The sequence below is a fragment of the Diorhabda carinulata genome, chromosome 2 (genome assembly GCF_026250575.1).
Source record: "Diorhabda carinulata isolate Delta chromosome 2, icDioCari1.1, whole genome shotgun sequence".
NCBI lineage: Eukaryota > Metazoa > Arthropoda > Insecta > Coleoptera > Chrysomelidae > Diorhabda > Diorhabda carinulata.
This window is the reverse complement of record NC_079461.1, coordinates 24,937,317-24,956,443: the sequence shown is the minus strand read 5'-3', so window position 1 is coordinate 24,956,443 and position 19,127 is coordinate 24,937,317. Positions and strand designations below refer to the sequence as shown.

Below are 19,127 nucleotides of genomic sequence, written 5' to 3'. Positions count from 1 at the left end.
CCAGCATTTTATAATAAAGAAATTTAAAAAAAAGCTGTGGAGTGAATGGTGTAGGGAGTTTATAGAAAAATGGGATGAACTCTGTGCGAAAGAGAAAAAAGTATAATTTTTATTTATCACATTGAATATTGATACAGTGCTATTTTATAAATACAGTATTTTACATTCATGTCACTCAACAATATTAATATACGAACAAAAACTTAATTTGTTATTAAACTTTAATAATTTTAACTTTTATTTATTTGTTGGTTGAGACACCATAAACTAGTAAAAGTCGTTCAATCTCTTATTTATGTTTTTCTCTTCCATTATTCAGCTCAGCTCTTTCCCAAGAGAAGAAGAAAGTTTTAATCCAAATAAAGTATGGGTTAATGATGAAGATTTTGAGCAATCGTTTATTTTAACTTTGTAGTTAAATTAATGTGTATTTAATCATTTTTTTATATATGTATTATGTGCAAATATGAGATCTTCATCAAAAAACTCAAAATAACATAAATTACTCAAATTCATATTCATTTGAGCAATCTATGCAACCCAGATAATTTTTTACTTTGGAAGAATTATATAACACAGAATTAAAAAAAATTATGATAATTTCGAGCAACAATATGATATGATTAGGTTAGGTTAAAAATAATGAATTGCAAGAGCACGTATTTGATACTAAAAATGTTGCTGGTCCAAAAAGACATTTTCAAGAAACGCCTCATAACATGAAACGACCTTAATATCAAATATCATTCCATTTAGCAGCAGATGCAAGTGAATTGCCTTATGTTATTTTACCTGAATATAATATAAAAATTTTACTTGATTCTGGTTCGACGAAGTGGTTTATTGACTCAGAAATAACTAATGAATTTTTTCTTAATTTGATTAGGCATTACCCATTTGTTATGTCCACAGTGTTTAAAAAATTAGCACATAAATATAAAATATCCTGAAATAAAAACAATAAAATTTATACAAATAGATAGCTTCAAATCCTCACAAGCCACTATTTGAAAAAAGCATAACTGACACTATACTAAATAAATTTAGAAGTAGGTTTTCTATATCAATGTCCATGTCATTGATAGTTTGCTCTCGAATTTCACTTTCCGAATATGCTCTAGACTTGCTGACATCCAAGTCATCGTCACTGTTCCAAAAATTCACTGCAATTTCCTGTAGCTCACGTTCAGATAATGGCTTCTTATTGTCCACTTTAACCCTGCAACAAACGCTATGTTGCAGATCTGATACAACCAAAAAAATTATCAATCCAGAAATAAATCTAATATAACACGTTTATTACTTACCATCTAGTTATAATTTAACCAGCAGTTACACAAAAACAAAACAATAACTAAGAAAAAACAACAAAAACCGAAGGAGGTTTTACATTCTTGTGCACATACATGTGCGCCAACAACAAAGTAATCAATTTTACACTCCAACATAAGTCGTGCCCGAATAATATCCTTATGGTGTCGCAGGTTGTATCAAACCTGCTACAGAGCGCATAAACGAGTTTATGTTGGTCAGACTCAAGTTAGGTTATATAAAAGAATGGTGTATCAGATTTGCTACAATGCTCACTATAGGGTTAAAAAATCTACTTCGAAGTATCAAATTTATTATTCATGTTAAAGAACCGTTAATAATAAAATAAGCACTGTTTGATGCCGAGGAATTGTTGAAAAAGTGTATTTGTTATTGAAACCTGTGAAAGTGAATAAAACCTCAAATTGTCTTCCAAAGAAGTATTCAAAAAATTTAGAGTGATTCAATTTGATGGAAAGGCATACGACCATTGGAAATTTCGTATGGAAATCATTCTAGACCATCAAAATTTAATAGTGTATTAGAAAAGAAAATCTAGCAGCCAATGAAGAGTTTTAAAAAAAGACAAAAAATATCTTTGATAAAGTACAGTGCTTAAAGAAGCATACTTTAAGCAGTAGTGTGTATAGAAAATTATTATTAAGATCTCCGCAGAGTAGTGACTAGAGTACAAGGCTCATATGCGGGAGGTCCCGGGTTCAAGTCGCGCTCATTCCATTTGTAACTTTTCTACTTATGTAGTAATAATTGAAATAAATTTAATAACTGCAAAAAGTACACCCTCAATATTAGGATTGTTGATATATATTTTATAAGGAATCAATAGAAGCGTTATAGTTTCTTGTAACAGAAAAGTGAACTGAAATTACGCACTAATGCATATTAAAACACAGGTTTCCTTCACATGTGTAAGGTGGTAAACACTGTATACACTATAGGTATGCGAGCTCAGTGCGGTAAGAGAAATTGCACACAGTCGCTTGCGTATGGCACCGTCACGACTCACACACTACTACGTTACGTATACTACATAATGTCCCTTTTACACCGTGGAGATGCGTCGCCACGCCAAGAATCAGATTTACTCTACGCCTATAGATGTTTCATATCAAAATAATTTTAGCATCCTATTGATAATGCTCACACAATAAAAAACACTTTACTCAATTGTCAAATTGTGTTATGCACTAATAAAATAATAAGTTTTGTCCCATTTTCTATATCAAGCACACTTAACATAAGCGTATCGGTAAAATGATTTAACAATAAACAATCAAATAAATAAAATATGTCTATTAATATGCATATTTCAAATATTTGTTATTCGACTAGCTTCACACTCTGATAAAGTTAAAAGTGTATTCCGGCTTTTGCTTGGTATCGATCCATAATCACTTTGCCCTAAAACAATACAAAAATATACTGTTATTTATGATTTTGCCAAGTGTGCCATTCGTTCTGATGTCTTATTATTAAAGCGCGTATAAGTTGCAAATACGTAGACAAACTACAGTGATAAAAGAATACTATGTTTACTGAAAACTGACGATTATGGTCTATTGGTATGGCAAGAATTGACAATATACAATAAAAAGGGAAAAGGTACGTAGTTGTTTGTGCCATATATATTTAATAACTACTAAAAGTACTCATTCCAGAGGGGAAATCTGCAATAAACTGCAGTCTTTACTACCCTCAACACAATACACATAGGAATATCAATATGAAATATTCAACCAACTTACAATCTAAGGGTGTACGTTTCCCAATAAAAAATAATAAACTCAATGATTTCACTGCATTCCCAAACACCTCAGAGTGTAATTTTTGACTCAGGATTTGTATTTGGCTCAAGTTTGCGTTTCACTAATTAATTCCAAAGTTTGAGATATCGTAGTTCTTAAAAAATGTATACAAAGATGAAAATGGTTACCATTGGTTAAAGTATAAAGAAACCTGGAACTATTTCATTTTATTCAAATTAAACTAAAAAATTTTTACAAAATCTTTTGTTTACTGATGAAGCAAAACAGTTGTTCTCTTCACAATAAACTTGAGGTGCTAAATTGTTTACTATAAATTAATCAAATTTTTTCTTCTAAATTTAAGATTTGCTCCAGATTTTTTTTTCAGAAATATTCAAAACCAGATTTTTATAAACAAATGTTAATAGATAAAAGTCAAAAGAAAATACGAAAATTTTTCATTATGTTGCCATCCGATCGGCAGCCATTTGTGAGTTTCCTTTTCAATTTTTGTCATCTTAATTCCCTCATCGTCTGAAGATTGAATTTGAAAAGCATCATAAGTTTGACACATATCCTTTGATGGTTGTTTAAAATGTAAATTAAATTTTTTAGAGAATACATTATAGTAATATTTTTCTTTCACAGGTGCTACATTTGTCTTTTCACATTCTATGACGTATACATCTTAATATTTACGTCAGGATTTAAATATTGTTGTCTTATGATTATGAGCTCTGGTGTAGTGACTACTGTAGGCTGGAAACGACTTTATATGTTTTATAACATTTTTAACCAAAGATGTAACTTGTTCTTTAAAACAACAATCATATATCCGCCCATCACTCACCTGATTAGAGTCTCTAATGTATCTTATAAAAACGGGAATATCAAGTATCTCTTTTCAAAAGTAATATGTAAATGAATGGGATCTTCATCCTTTAGTTTCATTCATAAAGTCAGCATGCCAGATCACTGCTATACTAACTGTTTGCATTGCGCTTCTTTTTATCTGTACACCAATGCGAATTTATTACGAATATTATTGAGAGGGAGAAAGCATCCTTAGCTATTTAAAAACAAAAAAAGCGTTGATGCACGGCCAAAACAGTTACAGCATTACTGAAACGATTTACATTAGAGTATGGAGTTAATTAAAATGGTTTCTGAAATAAATTATTATTCAATGGCCAAAAAAATTTGCCGTTTAATTGTGCTAATCTCTATTATTCAGGAAAGTTATTATAAATATAAAAAGTTACTTCACCAAGGGCTTTGATACTTTAAGAATTTTGATAAAGTGGAGTTAATAGATATGTGCACTGAGTGGCTCATATAGAAATAAAAAGTAAAAAGTATTTGGCAATGTTGACCGTTTATTATATAAATGGATATTTACACATAGTAACAACTGTGTACATGCCAATAGAAAATACTAGATATAAAAGTAAATTAAGGAGAAGTCTACAATTATTATCATTCAATCAATCTTTTGTTGTAATATCCTCTGCAAGTATTCAAAAGCTTTAAATGAAAATTAATGTTTAAATTCACTTCTTCTTACTTTGCAACTTCTCCGACATTTCATCAAACTCTTTATCCGAAATATTCAACATCAAACTATTTCCACTGAGATATACTTTATTCTGAGAATTAGCAATCTAAAAACAAATAATTAATTTAACATTCATTGAGGTATTTCTATAAAATAATTTTTAAAGAAAATAGATTCTTTTTTAACCTACAGTTGTATACATACCGTTCTGGAAATATTTTGAGCAGCTCTAATTTTTCTCAATTTCAAGAATCCAGGGTTCTGTCCAATTGCTTCTCCCAAGTAATATATAATTAAGGAAATAATTTTAAAAAACTGTATATCAACAAAAAAATAAAATGATATATAGATTCAAGCTAAAATAAATATTTCAAAAATACAAAAGGATATCATTTTTGCTGCTTCAGCTTCTCCTTCAGCTTGTACAATTTTTTGCTGTCTCTCTTGTTTAGCCTTTTCAACCACAAATGCTGCTCTTTGAGCCTCTTGTTGAGCTACTTGTTTAGCTTCTACTGCAGCTGCATAATCTTTTCCAAAAGATAAATCTGTTATAGATACATCATCTAGGATTATATTAAAATCTTGTGCTCTTTCTACTAATTCCCTTCTAACTAATAGTGATACCTACAATATATTTATTACTGATGATATGTTTTATTCAAACTTCAAAGAAACAGTGAACAAAGCAACATTTTTATAATAACTGTATAATTTGAGATAGATATTTTTTATTTTACCTGTTGTCTCTGTGTAATCAATTGGGCAGCATTAAATTTGGCCACAACAGACTTTAATACCTCATTACAAATAGATGGGAGTACTTTTTCATCATAGTCTAAGCCTAGTTGTTGATAAATAACAGGCAATTGAGAAGCACTGGGTCTGGATAATACACGAAGTGAAATATTTACCATCTGAAGATCTTTAGACCCAGTTGGAGAGGAGATTTTTCGTGGGCGGGATCTAGAATTAGAAATAACAAACATCTATCAACAGATTATGGTGTATAATCCAACACCAGCCAATGTAAAAGGTAAAAAAGAAAAATTATGATAGTGGTAATAACCAAATTATTGGAGAAATCAATTCACCAAAACAATATTTCATCTCATTTACAACTTTCATAAAAATGTAATTCTGACTACTCTAATATTCTTTACATAATCCAATTGAATTAAATTGCATAAAACATAGTAAGCAAGTGAAGAATATACTTTATAGTAATTTTCAAAGGAAAATCATAAAAAAATTGAAAAACAGTATAATAGAAATTATTACTTATACAATGTGGCAACAAATTACAAATAAAAATATGAAGCATTTCACAATCAGTCCAATGAATACTACTGTTAAATTTTCATAATCAAGTTTTGCAGAGATTTCAAAAATCAGAATAAAAATGAAATTTTTGCCATTTTCTTCGATGCGTAAAAAAGAAAAAGTATATGCAAAATGACTGATAAAATTAAATAAAATTAAAATAATATTCTGTGTAAAAAATATTACCTACCTGATATCATAAATTATAGGATATTGAAACCATGGTATTCTGAAGTGCAAACCTTCTGTATAAATTTCTTTTTGAATTCCACCTATTCTGTTGAACATTATAGCTCTATGCCCACCTTCGACTAAAAATGTCCATAAATGAAAATAGTTGCCGATTATGTCAATATAATGATTGTACACATATAGTAAATGTACAATTCGTGATTCAACTTTGCTTAAAATTCATAGTTATACATTAAATACACAATTTTACCTGTGTACAAAGATTGAGAAACCCCATAAGCAGCAGCTCCTCCGACAGCTAATAATTTTAGACCAATGCCCAATCCCGGTGGACCACCTTTACCAAATTTTCCAGCTAAATCGTTAAATTTATTTTGGGCCATGTTAATAATTTATTAATAATGATCGGCTAAAATTAGGAGAAAAAAAGCATGTGCTTTAATTCTATCTATTGCCCAATAATGGCTGATTTTGACAGTTGAAAGTTAAAATGCTATTTTTCGCCAACAGTTTTTCAGTCGGCAACTTTATAGAAAAAATGAAAAGCTGCATTTAATTCAATATTTTAAAATTTACATTAAATTTAAGTGCTGTATGATTTCATCTAACGTTTCAGTGACTGTCGTCACAAACTAATATGAGCTTTGAAAAATTATAATTGTAATCTAATTCTAGATGTCATGACGTCACCATCAGCCCACTAATTTAATAAGCGTTTCTACCACAATTTAATATCACCTTCCTATTTATTATTAAATTCATTTAAATAACTACTTATAATTGATTAATTATAAATAATGAGTGCAATAAATGAAAGGCCTCAATCTTTACTGATACAAGGAGTTTTCGGAAACTCAGATTCAATTAGATCACCTATCAGCTGATTGCGGATCCTAACGATTTAAATCTGGATTCAGTTTCCGAGTGCATAGAGGTATTACCAATTACTATATCTCTATGTCCTAGTGTCGCGTTCAAATTTTGGTGGAAATGTCAAATTTAAACTTTTGATTTTTATTACTTTTTCTACATTAATTTTTTCATGATTATTTATCCACTATATAATATATTCTAGATGTTTATAAATTGTTTTTCAGCAATTATCAATGATTCATCCCGTCACATGAATTTGCGCTATAGTTCAATATTAATAAGTTATTTGTATGCCGAAAAGTATAAAACCCTCAAACCTCAGTAACTTATCAATGACGATGTTCATGATAATTAATGGATGACAGCCATTTAAGGGGAATAAATAATTTTTTCTTCTTATTTTTAGTTGGAGGTTTAATTTTGAATTGGAAATTTCCACCAAAAGCGGAACGAGGTCCGCATTTATCTAGTACGTGATCTATCTGATCCAGAATCATAGTTTCCGAAAAGATATATTCGATTATAAACTGGAATGTTGAACAAATATTAACAAACATGATAAAGGTACAATAAAGATGTTTCAAATAATAATTTTCTTTATAAGAGCGCCCAAAATTCGCTAACCGGGACCATTCTTGCGATAATTTATACAATTCTTCCAACCAAGTATCTCAATGATCAACTGATCATCCATTTAATTGTATTTACAATAAATTGTTTTCAAAAATTAATTAATGCTTAAAGTAATCAAGCATCAGCAGCTGATAATCGCTTTGAATAACGTCAATGTGTATGAAAGAATACGAATATTTAAATTTTTAAATCCTTCTAATTCATAATATAACTTCTATACGATTTATAAAGTCATTTATAAGAATTTGTTACAATAAAATAACAATTACTATCTTCTTATAGGTAATTCTGTTCCAACCAACCGAAAATGGAACCCAGCCAGAAATGTCAATGCCGGTTTTCTTGTATGTCATTCATGCTTTATGTCAGTTTTGCCCAAAATGTCGGAAAATACTGAAAAAAACCTATTGGAAAATGTTAGTCCAGTGGAAGAAAGTACGGATGGAATCGTCGTAAATAAGAGGTATTTTATTTATTGCAATTTTAATTTGTGAAGAATGGATTCTATAATTATTATAGAAACTCCATTGTTTATAAGAAACATGACAGATCAATACCACAGTTAATTATTTTAATAACTATCAAAGTGTTTAACTACTAATTAAATGCGATTGTTTTCATTTCCGGTAAAGTAGATTGTAGATAATATCATTTTCAGTACAAAAAAACGCAATAGAAACAAAAAGAAGAAAAATGGGGTACAAGAAGAACAAATTGACCAAAATAATGAGGTTGTTCAAGTTGAAAAAAATCTCTTATCAAACTTTTCCAATCCAATTAATACGATATCAATTAAAGAGCTAAAAGCAGCCATGGAAGTTTTCACTTTATCACAAAAGCCAGCAAAAAGTTCCGAGGAAGCTCTTAAAAAGAATTTTCAGTTTTGGCATACTCAGCCTGTGCCTAAAATGGGTAAGAACTTTTTTGATCGAATATTTGAATGTATAAATGTTAAGTTATCTATTAAAAAAGTAGAGTAATTTATTTTTGAACAAACTTTTTTTATATCATCAATAAAACACAAGGTTCAACAAGGAGAATTAGTCTATAAGATATTGAAATAGATTATACCTCTTTTTAAAATCATGATGCTTAGTTTCTAAATATGAATACTTTGGAATAGCCTTGTGTGTAAATCCATTCTAACTGGATGGTATATCAGAATATATCTACAGAGTTTTCTAGTTGTTAAAATATGATTCAAACCATTGATTGCTTGGTTAAGTACCTGAATCAAAAAAGCTTCTATATTTTCCAATTATCAGAGAAGGAAACTATTCGATAGCTCTCTGAAGGAGCCATTGGACCTTGATGCTGGTGATGAGTCCCATTGGTAGCCCTCCTTAGTTGGGTAGGAGGACGTATTGGGAACATTGCCTGTGGAAAACCTGGCAAAATTCCAAGGGCCCTGCAAGAACAGGGACCATGATAAATCCTCTTCCCCTTAAGAGCTTTGAGCTGTACAGGAGCTATGGAATTCATTACTCTCAAAGCATCAGTTTCTAGAGATGTTAAAGCTTTGACAGATGCTATTGACAAGACAACTGCAGAAACATCAGTGACTGAGGCTGCCAAGACGGCTCAGGGCTTTACAGCCCCAGATTCTAAGGTTGCCTTGACGACCTCCAACCCTCCTCCATCCACAGCTTCTAACCAGTTTCTACCTCTTTGGTTAGTTAGGAATCATATCCTAATCCATCAAAAGATTTAAGCGTCTGATTGGTTTTCCAGAGGACATTGTCTTTTGGTTAGTTCAAGTGGGGCGCGGCAGATCTATTATAAGGCATATGTACCCTTGACAGCCAACTATTCTGCTATGAATCAGTAGATTGATATGCTTGATTATACTCATGAAATTGGCTATATTTTAACATCTAATCAACTATTGTCTGTTATGTTATATATTACTTTCAGATGAAAAAATAACTGTTAATGAGGCGATAGAACCAGATAAGGAACCATCTGAAATTAGAGAAGAACCATATAGTTTACCAGATGGTTTTAAATGGGATACTCTTAATTTAGATGAACCTTTGGTATTAAAAGAACTTTATACGTTACTTAATGAGAATTATGTTGAAGATGACGACTGTATGTTTAGATTTGATTATCAACCTGAATTTTTGAAATGGTATGCAAGTCAACATACATATTCATATTACACATATTCATAATTAATGTTACTTGTCACTTTTTATTTTCATAAACTACAATGCAAGATAACATTGTCAAACTCAAGGGCAATCAATCCACTATTGATTATATAATTACAAACAAAAACATACACAAATAATAAATCCTTGTTATGAGATCCCTTACATCACCATCAGTTGATTTTTTGTAAAATGAGGTTGGGCACCCAGCTAACCTGAAAGAGAGCCAGTACATAAAGAACAATTCAATAAATTACAAAGAGGAAGCAGTTGGAAAAAGAAAAGTCAATATGACAACTACTTAAAATAAAAAAACCTGGTTTATCAAAGAAATAAAACTCTTTGTTGTAAAAAAGAAGAGCCTATCTGAAATATTGAATCATAAAAACAGAAGAACAACGATGATATATTATAGTATGAAACAGGGAAAATGTAAAAATATCAAAGATAAAATGTGAGAATTGTAAGAAGTTCTCAATCAAAATACAGCATTATCTTTCAAGAAGGATATGGAATCGGGCAGAGAAAAAGACAAACTACAGATCTCACCGAGCGAGTGGATAAACCACTTTAAGATAGAGACTGATACTTTTCGAAATCAGCGAGGACGTTGAAGTCTCCAGGACTGGACAATTTCAGCAATGAATTGATTAAGTATGATGGAGACTCAATAATAAATAAACTGACAGCATTATTTTACTTGACGATGTCTTCACTGATAGTACTCAGTGAGTAGGAAACCTATTCCCTATTCATAAAAAAGGAGAGAAGAAACACCCATGTAATTACTGAGGTATATATCTTCTTAGCACCACAATGAAACTTCTAACAAGAATATTAACACAGTATTTCTTGCAAAATATAGATCAGTAACAAGAAAAATCTAGAGTATAATAAACTGGCCTTCCTATGTTTTTCTGACCTAATACAGGTTTTCAATAGGGTATAACTCAAAGACTTTATACACATTTTACAGGATGAATAAGTCCACTGAAAAATTATATGAATAATCTTAGGGACTTAACTCACTCAACCATACAAAAATACTGCATGACAATACACAGACAGGGAGATGGTCTAAGTCAAATGGTTTTCAACCTTATCCTAGACCATATAATAAATAGAGTCAAAACAGCAGGAAGAGTATACATGATGGGAAGCAGGAAATTCCTAATTGTATGCTACATAGATGATACTGTTCTCATAGAATAGAAGACAAAATTATTCTATAACAAATGCTTTTCAGATTAAACCAAAAGACAAAACAGTTTAATAAGAAGATATCTATCCTCAAGACAAAGTCTGTGACAATAAGTAAATACTCAGTATGCTGCAAACTAGCCACAGACGATAAATTAATAGAACAAGTTATAAACTTCAACTATCTAAGAACTGTAACCTAAATCAATAGACACATTTACTAGGAAGTACACATACAAGCCAACAAGTCCGCAAGAATCTCAGGAAGTTTATGCAACATTATATAGTACAACAAATTTATATCCACCTCAAGCAAGGTGGGTATATAAAAACCAGCTATACATCTCATATGCAACTGAAACGAGAGAGGATATAAGCAGGACAAAACAACTTCTGGACAACAGAGATGAAAACCCTTAGATAAACAGCCGAAGTAACCCTCTAGGACAGAAACACAGTTCTGACAGGCCTGTGACCAGATAACAGATGTGGTCAGATGGGTAAGGAGGTGGAGGATCGGCTGGCAGAAAAAGCATTCAAGGAGAGGCAAACACCAGAGGACTGCAAGCAGATCTCCAAAGAGATGGACCGAATCATGAAAATCTACATCCCAAGATCGAGACTGAAGAAATTAGAGAATACAGAGAAAGCCCTAAAATAAGCACTTTTCCATTTTCATGTTAGTTATTTGATAAATGAGAAACCAAGAAACAAATCAATGTACTTTACTTTTTATATATTTCTTATACCAAGTGAATAAATTAAATTTTTAGGGCATTACAACCCCCGGGCTGGAAAAGAGAGTGGCATTGTGGGGTAAGAGTTGTAAAAAGTAGTAGATTGGTAGGATTTATATCTGCTATTCCTGCCACGCTCAATGTATATAAAAAGTAAGTATAAAAAATGCAAAAATTGAACGTGGTATAAAAATTGGCTACAATAAATCTTTATCTATTTTTCATCACTAAAAGTTTCTTCTAATACCAAAACAGCATATTTTTTCTAAATACACACATAATAAAAAGCAATATTCAATTTTAAAATGCTTCAAGTAAAATTGTATAGTTTTTCCAATTTATAAAACACAAACATTTTATTTTTTACAAGTTTGAGCTAAAAAAATTAATACCAATGCTTCTCATTTTTTAGGAGACAACAAATGGTAGAAATCAATTTTTTGTGTGTACATAAAAAACTTCGATCGAAAAGAGTAGCTCCTGTATTGATCAGGGAAATTACCCGTCGAGTACACTTGAATGGCATATTTCAAGCAGTTTATACAGCTGGAATTGTGTTACCAAAACCTGTCAGTACATGCACATACTGGCATCGATCGCTAAACCCCAAAAAGTTGATTGAAGTCAAATTCTCTCATTTGTCTCGCAACATGACATTGCAAAGAACTCTTAAACTATATAAGCTACCAGATAAACCAAAAACTCCTGGATTTCGGAAAATGACACCAAACGATGTACCACAAGCCCACAAATTACTTGAAGAGGTAAATATAAAAATTACAAGTCAACCTTGATTAAACTGTAGTTTTGTAGTGATTATTGAAATATAGATTATGTGTGAAGTCTTTTTGCACTAGTGACATGAGTATCAAGTAAATTTTGAAATGAATTCAAAAATAATCATAATTAAAAAAAATGGTAGAAGATGAAATTGAACTAAATCTTATCCTTATAAGAGCTCAAATAATTAATTATTTTGTAGATATTTAATTTTATTATATGTAGTATTTTTTGTAACTTTTTCATTGGAAAATAAATCTTGGGATCCGGAAGACCTCTAAATTGCAGTTTGTGAAGAAATAATTCTATCAGAAGTATTTCTCAAACAATTTTAAATGTGATATGTGAATTTTGCTATAAAAAATTACTAAGTTACATAGCTGACTTTTTCATAGTTGTTCTAGATAGTCTACTTCACACTCTACACACTTTTATTTCGGCTTGTCATGTAATTTGTTCAATATTTTCATCATAAGCCTAGCTATATGTGGTCTCTTGTCTTGCAGCAATATCCTACTACGGATTGGAATATCGCGTCGTTTTGATTTGTAAACAGTTTTCACCGTGTTTTTTAGGTTACAGTTCGTTGTTCAATGAGAAAATCATCCGCAATTACACCTTTCATGTCCCAAAACACAGTGCACAACACCTTCCCTGCTGACATTGTAACCATACCGCTCTGAATTTCTGTTCAAAATTCAGAAGTCTTCTCACCAATATGGCTGAAATTTTGCGGTAACTGAGCTGTTCACGAATTATTTGCTCAATACTACCTATACTGATGGCAAATTCTTCAAAAATTCAGGTTTATATTTGTACCATCCTCATACTGTAGAAATACTTTGATTTTGTAGAGGTTCCAAATATTTATCGTCCTTTCAATTTCCATTAATATATACGTGTATTTTTTCGTCTCTTGTGGACATGTTTTATACATATAACTCAGATTATAGTGCGAATAAACGATCAACAAAAGCAAACAGATTCTAGCGCAATAGTTAATTATTTAAATGTATGATTCTAATGAAACTTACACTGGTAACTAAGTTTTAATTTCTGGAACCGTTGGCGATATTCTTACTGAACACACTATTTACACCACTACTACATAAAGACTCACAATTACACTGACTGACGCGCGTTTCAATAACCAAGTTATCATCTTTAGACACTGAAGGCAAACTAAAATCTAATGACTTGACTTACCTGTTTGATACTAAATTTTCCCATCAATATTTAACAGAGTGGGTATTAAATTGGCTTATAAATCCAACAATTATGGATGGGCAATCCTAAGGATGAAATATCAAATTTGGAAAAGAGTCGGATATATGAAATTAGCTGTGGTGATTGTATATTGGGCAGACTAAGACACTAATCATGACATAAAGATTAATAATGTAAAATTGTTAAAAAATGTATTTAATAATAAATTGTTGGATGTATTTGAAAGCATTAAATTGCTAAATGTAAGAGTAGCTTAAATAGGGACAAAGGGTTAATTTCATACAGCCCACTCCATAGTTTAGTAGTCAAGAAAAAAATGTGAAGGTTCCCACCAAGGAGGTTTTCCCGCTGGAACTAATTTTCATGAGAGAAGGTTTATTGGTGGTAAAATTTAGTATAAAACAGGTAAGTTAAGTCATTAAGTTTTAGTATACTTTCAGTCTCTGAAAACGATAACTTGGTTATCGAAACGCGCGTCAGTGTTGGTGTACTAGTGATGTAAACAGTGTGTTCAGTATTACTCTGGTAAATTGGAATTAAGTTGGTTAAAGTTTTCACATAAACATTTCTATATTTAGTTAAATATTATTCATCTAACTGTATATAAAATATTTATGGATATAATAGTTATAACAATATTTGAGAAATCCATAAGATGAAAGATCAATGAAGACAAATAACTAATTTTCTAAAGTGAACTAGTGCTTAAGGAAAATGTTGACTATACTAAATACTAATTGAGAATCATTGAAAAAAACGGGATCAATGTAAAATTTCCTATAACTCCATTAGTGATAACTGCTTAACATAAACTAGTTTATACATATCAGTAGCACCGTTATTCATTTTATGTGCATATAATGAATCATTTAACATAGACCTGTTGTCAGATTAAATCCGTCTTACTTGAAGACAATTTTAAACAAATTTTTGTTTATTTCTAATTTAAAGGTATTTAAATAGAGTTGACAAAATTACTTGAATAAATTAATATTGAGTTGATAGTTTAATAATTAGAATTTTAATTATGAAGATTGTTAGACATATTTAACTTCAACTGTTTTGAATATGTGAACTGTATGGTTTGTCGAAGACTGACTACTTTTTCAAAGTAGCTATTTTTATGCTATGATATCTTTAGAAATAGTGATGATTGGAAAAAAATTTAAACTGACAAGGCCCGCATCTCAATACTCTCCAATTTTCACAATTAGTACAGATTTGCTTTATGAATATTTTAGATATTAATAAGTAAAACTTGCTAAAATAAATTAAAATTAAAGACAAAACGCTCTACAAACAATTTACATTTCAAACAGCTGGTATCCTTCTACCTATGAGAGATTAACCAAATCGTTTGAGTACTTTAGCTCTTGGTTAAAGAAAAGTCTGTTTAAAATGCACTCACTATTGTAGCCATTGAAAACATCTTTATTTTAGTATATTATTGACTGTTCACTTTTGTTTCAGTATTTGAGTCGTTTTGATTTAGCACCAAATTTTAATGAAGAAGATTTTACTCATTGGTTTTTACCTCGAACAAATATAATTGATAGTTTTGTAGTAGAAACAAATGGCGAAATAACTGATTTTATTAGCTACTATACTCTACCATCAACGGTGATGCATCATCCAGTACACAAAACTTTAAAAGCTGCTTATTCTTTCTACAATGTATCTAAAGGGACACCTTGGATTCCTCTAATGACAGATGCCTTAATATCAGCAAAACAATTGAATTTCGATGTATTCAATGCCTTAGACCTCATGGATAATTCCGAGTTTTTATTGCAACTTAAGTTTGGTATAGGCGATGGTAAATTACAGTACTATTTGTATAACTGGAAGTGCCCCAGTATGATGCCCTGTAACATAGGTTTGGTGCTTCAATAAAGAATGAATATTACTGATTTTGGTGGTTTGATCCGATGATATAAATTAACAGATTGCTGATTTCAATTATACTAAATTAATTTAGCTACCCATGTTGGCATTCCTAGATAACAAATTTTCAAATATTTTCATTAAGTAAATGGATATAAGTATTTATAGAATATATAATTGAAAATTCATTAAAAGTTATATCAAAGATGATTTTATTTTTAATGATTACATTATTTTTTTAAATCTACCCTTAGATAAAAGTTTTGTGGGTTGTGAATCATTGCCACCCCTAATAAATGCTTTCTGAAAACAGGACCATACTTTAACAGATGCACGCTTTCCAAAAAGTACCTCTCTACGATCACAAATACCAAAATTTGACTTACCAGAAATATTATTGCTAGATTTTTTCGCTTTCTTTTCCAATATGCGAACATTTCTTTCATATTTTGACCGTCTTGGGCCTCAGTTTCCACCATGTGCTAAATCGTTTCTATGCATTTGATGAATTGGCATTTTCAAATAATTAATAATGAAAGTTCTCAAAGGAGAATATGCTATATTACAAGATTTTATATTTTTTTCGAAAGAAATAAATAGCCTAATTACATCTATGATAAGTTGTGCTAAAAACAGAATTTTTCATTTCTATACTTTGTGATCAAGTGTTTTAATGTACAAGAAAAAAATATTTTTTTCTACAATAATACCTTCTAATCCGGCGTTATTTAAACTCTAGAACAGCGGTTCTCGAAATTTTTTGTACAACGTCCCCTCCTGTTGAAATAAAGCTTCCCACGCCTCCCTTAAACAATGAGTTGGCAATGGGTATATTGAAAAAATACTTTAAGTATTGAAAACAAAATATATTCACTATGAGAAGATACAAAATTATAAGTTTCAAATTAATAAAAATCCTACTCATAAGAGAAAAATAAGTTAATGAGTTGGATCAGCTTGTATTTTCTTATTCATATTATTGGTAACATCAAGTTTGTTTTGATACTCTGTTTTTACTGCCCCAAGAGTTGAAAAAGCTTTTTCACGCAAGCAAGTGATTGAAAAAGGCAAAAATAATTGAAGAGTTGGGATATACTTTGAAGTATTTTATCCAAAATGATTGTTTTCCATTTATATAGTCATACTTGGCAGATGAATCATTTTTCATTTCTAAACCTTCTGGCAGGGAGTCATGATCATATTAAATGGGTCAGTTGACAATCTGTAAACATTTTCATTAAAAGTGTTTGAGGTATGAAGGTTTTCCAAATGTTTTGATACTTGCGTTTCTTTGCCGAGCTCAATTTGAATATCTTCTCTCACTCAAATCGCACTATACTAAAAGTCAAAATTCCATTATGAAAATTTAAATCTAATAGTACTTGATTGAACACCCACGTAATACAACACACGCACACTGAGGAGTCTCATAAAGTACTGTGACTGATCAATGGAACATGACAATGACATGGTGTTGGAGGGGAGACCTCGGAAATTCTCGCCTTTTATTTCATATCAGAGCGGGCGATAGTAAAAGCACTGTTAAATTAAAAGTTCGACAACGTAAATGTAGTTTTAATAAATTTTTACTGAGATTTTTTAAAATATTCAAAGAGTATCACCCTACCCCCGCTCGCCCTCACGGCCACAGTTTGGAAACCAGTGCTCTAAAACGTACGAGATGACCATCAGTAAAGGAAAATGAATTACTGAATTTGAAAAATGAATTAATTTGGCTAAAAAAACTAGGAACACAGATAAATAATAAAATATTAACTAGTAGATCAGACTCAAAATCATGTAAAGAGGATTTGTATTATAAACAGTGATGTAAAATATACAATTTGTTAATTTAATAGAAACGGATTTCCATCAAAAAATATATGTGAAATATTTATTTATCACCAAAGTTTTTCAATGTGAGCCAAATTATTAGTTGCATGAACACAATGAAAATATTGAAATGAGTCTTTTGTTTTATTTCTTTTTATATAGCTTTCCTGAGTTTACAATCTTTTTTTTATTAGAAAATAATTCAAATTTTGTTATCAAGTTATTATATGTCAATATGGTTATTGCTTATACAAATTTTTGAGTAATTTATTCAACTATTTATTACATTGTTTGAAATTGATATTTGATCCTTTGTTCCCTAGCAATTAAAACAAAATACACAATCTATTTCTGAAAGTTTTACAAGTTTTTGTTAATTTTGTAAAGAGTATGTCTGTATACAATCGTTAAATATAAATGTAATTTCAATAAATTATACTTCAAATTAAAACAATTTTATTCTTTATCCAAAAAATATAGCACATTGTAGGAAAATATTGAAGAAAGTTTTTAATCTATTGAATTACACAATAAATATCTAGACAATACCTTGTGTACGATTTACTCAGACAAATTTATAGCGAAAAAACGGAATATATTTGGATTAATAAGAAAAGTAATATTTAAAGAAATTAGAGCTTATAACAATTACTTCTACCTTGAAATTCTAAAAGTTCATTTATAATTTTGAATTGAATCATCACATTATTGTCTTTGCCTTGTGAATTTCTAGACACTCCATGAACACTTTTGACTTGATTTTTGTGAGTTGATGGCTGCTTGACTGTCAAATAAGTTCACTATACCTCTTTTCAGATAGATATTGTACAAATGGAAGAGTGCATTTCTTCCAATGGAAAGAATATAATCCTAGGAAATGCTACAATGGGTTTCTACTTATTTCTGATTAACTCAATTTCTATAAATCTTGTCTCTATATAAGCAATAAAAATTAAATAACCTTTTTTTATCAATTAGTAGTTCAAGAAAGGATATTTGCCGTTAAGTCTTTACATTCTCTTGAGTTTGTAATTTTGTATCCACCATCCTGATCATAGAGCTTTTGGGATCTCTTTCTTTAATATGCATTATCACATTATTGATCCATTTTGAAAATAGTTTGAAGATTTGAATTTAAAAATTGGGTTGTATAGTCAAGCTTAACTTCATCACAAAACATTTTACTACTCAATTAACAAACAATGGTGTAATTTTAACTTGTAGTCAAAAAAGTAGATAAGGTATTCCTCATGACAAGAGAAATATTTCACGGATTTTCTATAGAGTCCAAGCTTGTTACGCACCTGTTTCGTGTCGATTATTTTTTGCTTTTGAAGTTTACATTAAATTTTCCATTGTAATGAGACGTCAGCAATATTATGCACATGAATACATATTACTTTTAAGTGAACAAATATTCTTTACATATCCCAACCTTGTTTATTTTATAATTATAGAAATTTCCCTAAATAGATGCGAGATTTATTTTTTTATCGAATCTTTTATTTTTTAAGTAATGAAATCAATTAGCATTTGAAGTTCCCAAAAATAAATCTGGGCAATTAAAGACCCAACCCCAATATTTTTTTATCATGGTATCAAACTCATTAATCTGATTTTTCCTCTCTTATTTTTTATTACCATATCCAAATGTGGATTTCTC

General features: G+C 30.2%; 2 protein-coding genes across 2 annotated transcripts; one reads left to right on the top strand and one right to left on the bottom strand.

Annotated features, from left to right (window-relative positions):
• Positions 1–2,610: 2,610 nt before the first annotated feature.
• On the bottom strand, positions 2,611–6,703 carry LOC130890846 (prohibitin-2). The gene is made up of 7 exons (XM_057795222.1): positions 6,395–6,703; positions 6,143–6,263; positions 5,370–5,595; positions 5,023–5,256; positions 4,837–4,914; positions 4,642–4,738; positions 2,611–2,733 (listed from the first exon to the last, which is right to left on the bottom strand). Exons 1-7 carry the CDS (start codon positions 6,525–6,527, stop codon positions 2,642–2,644), a joined length of 981 nt encoding a protein of 326 aa, XP_057651205.1. The 5' UTR covers positions 6,528–6,703; the 3' UTR covers positions 2,611–2,641.
• Positions 6,704–7,971: 1,268 nt separating this feature from the next.
• LOC130890926 (glycylpeptide N-tetradecanoyltransferase) lies at positions 7,972–17,598 on the top strand. Its single transcript, XM_057795360.1, has 6 exons — positions 7,972–8,113; positions 8,309–8,562; positions 9,565–9,781; positions 11,777–11,893; positions 12,153–12,504; positions 15,218–17,598. Exons 1-6 carry the CDS (start codon positions 8,013–8,015, stop codon positions 15,638–15,640), a joined length of 1,464 nt encoding a protein of 487 aa, XP_057651343.1. The 5' UTR covers positions 7,972–8,012; the 3' UTR covers positions 15,641–17,598.
• Positions 17,599–19,127: the final 1,529 nt, after the last annotated feature.

Excerpts from the sequence above, each read along its gene's own strand:
- LOC130890846 (XM_057795222.1), bottom strand. The coding sequence starts at position 6,527 with ATGGCCCAAAATAAATTTAACGATTTAGCTGGAAAATTTGGTAAAGGT. Across the intron at positions 5,257-5,369 it reads TGATTACACAGAGACAACAG|GTATCACTATTAGTTAGAAG; the intron begins GTAAAATAAAAA and ends AATATATTGTAG. Across the intron at positions 4,915-5,022 it reads AAGCTGAAGCAGCAAAAATG|TTGGGAGAAGCAATTGGACA; the intron begins ATATCCTTTTGT and ends ATTATATATTAC.
- LOC130890926 (XM_057795360.1), top strand. The coding sequence starts at position 8,013 with ATGTCAGTTTTGCCCAAAATGTCGGAAAATACTGAAAAAAACCTATTG. Across the intron at positions 8,114-8,308 it reads GGAATCGTCGTAAATAAGAG|TACAAAAAAACGCAATAGAA; the intron begins GTATTTTATTTA and ends TATCATTTTCAG. Across the intron at positions 9,782-11,776 it reads CAACCTGAATTTTTGAAATG|GGCATTACAACCCCCGGGCT; the intron begins GTATGCAAGTCA and ends TTAAATTTTTAG.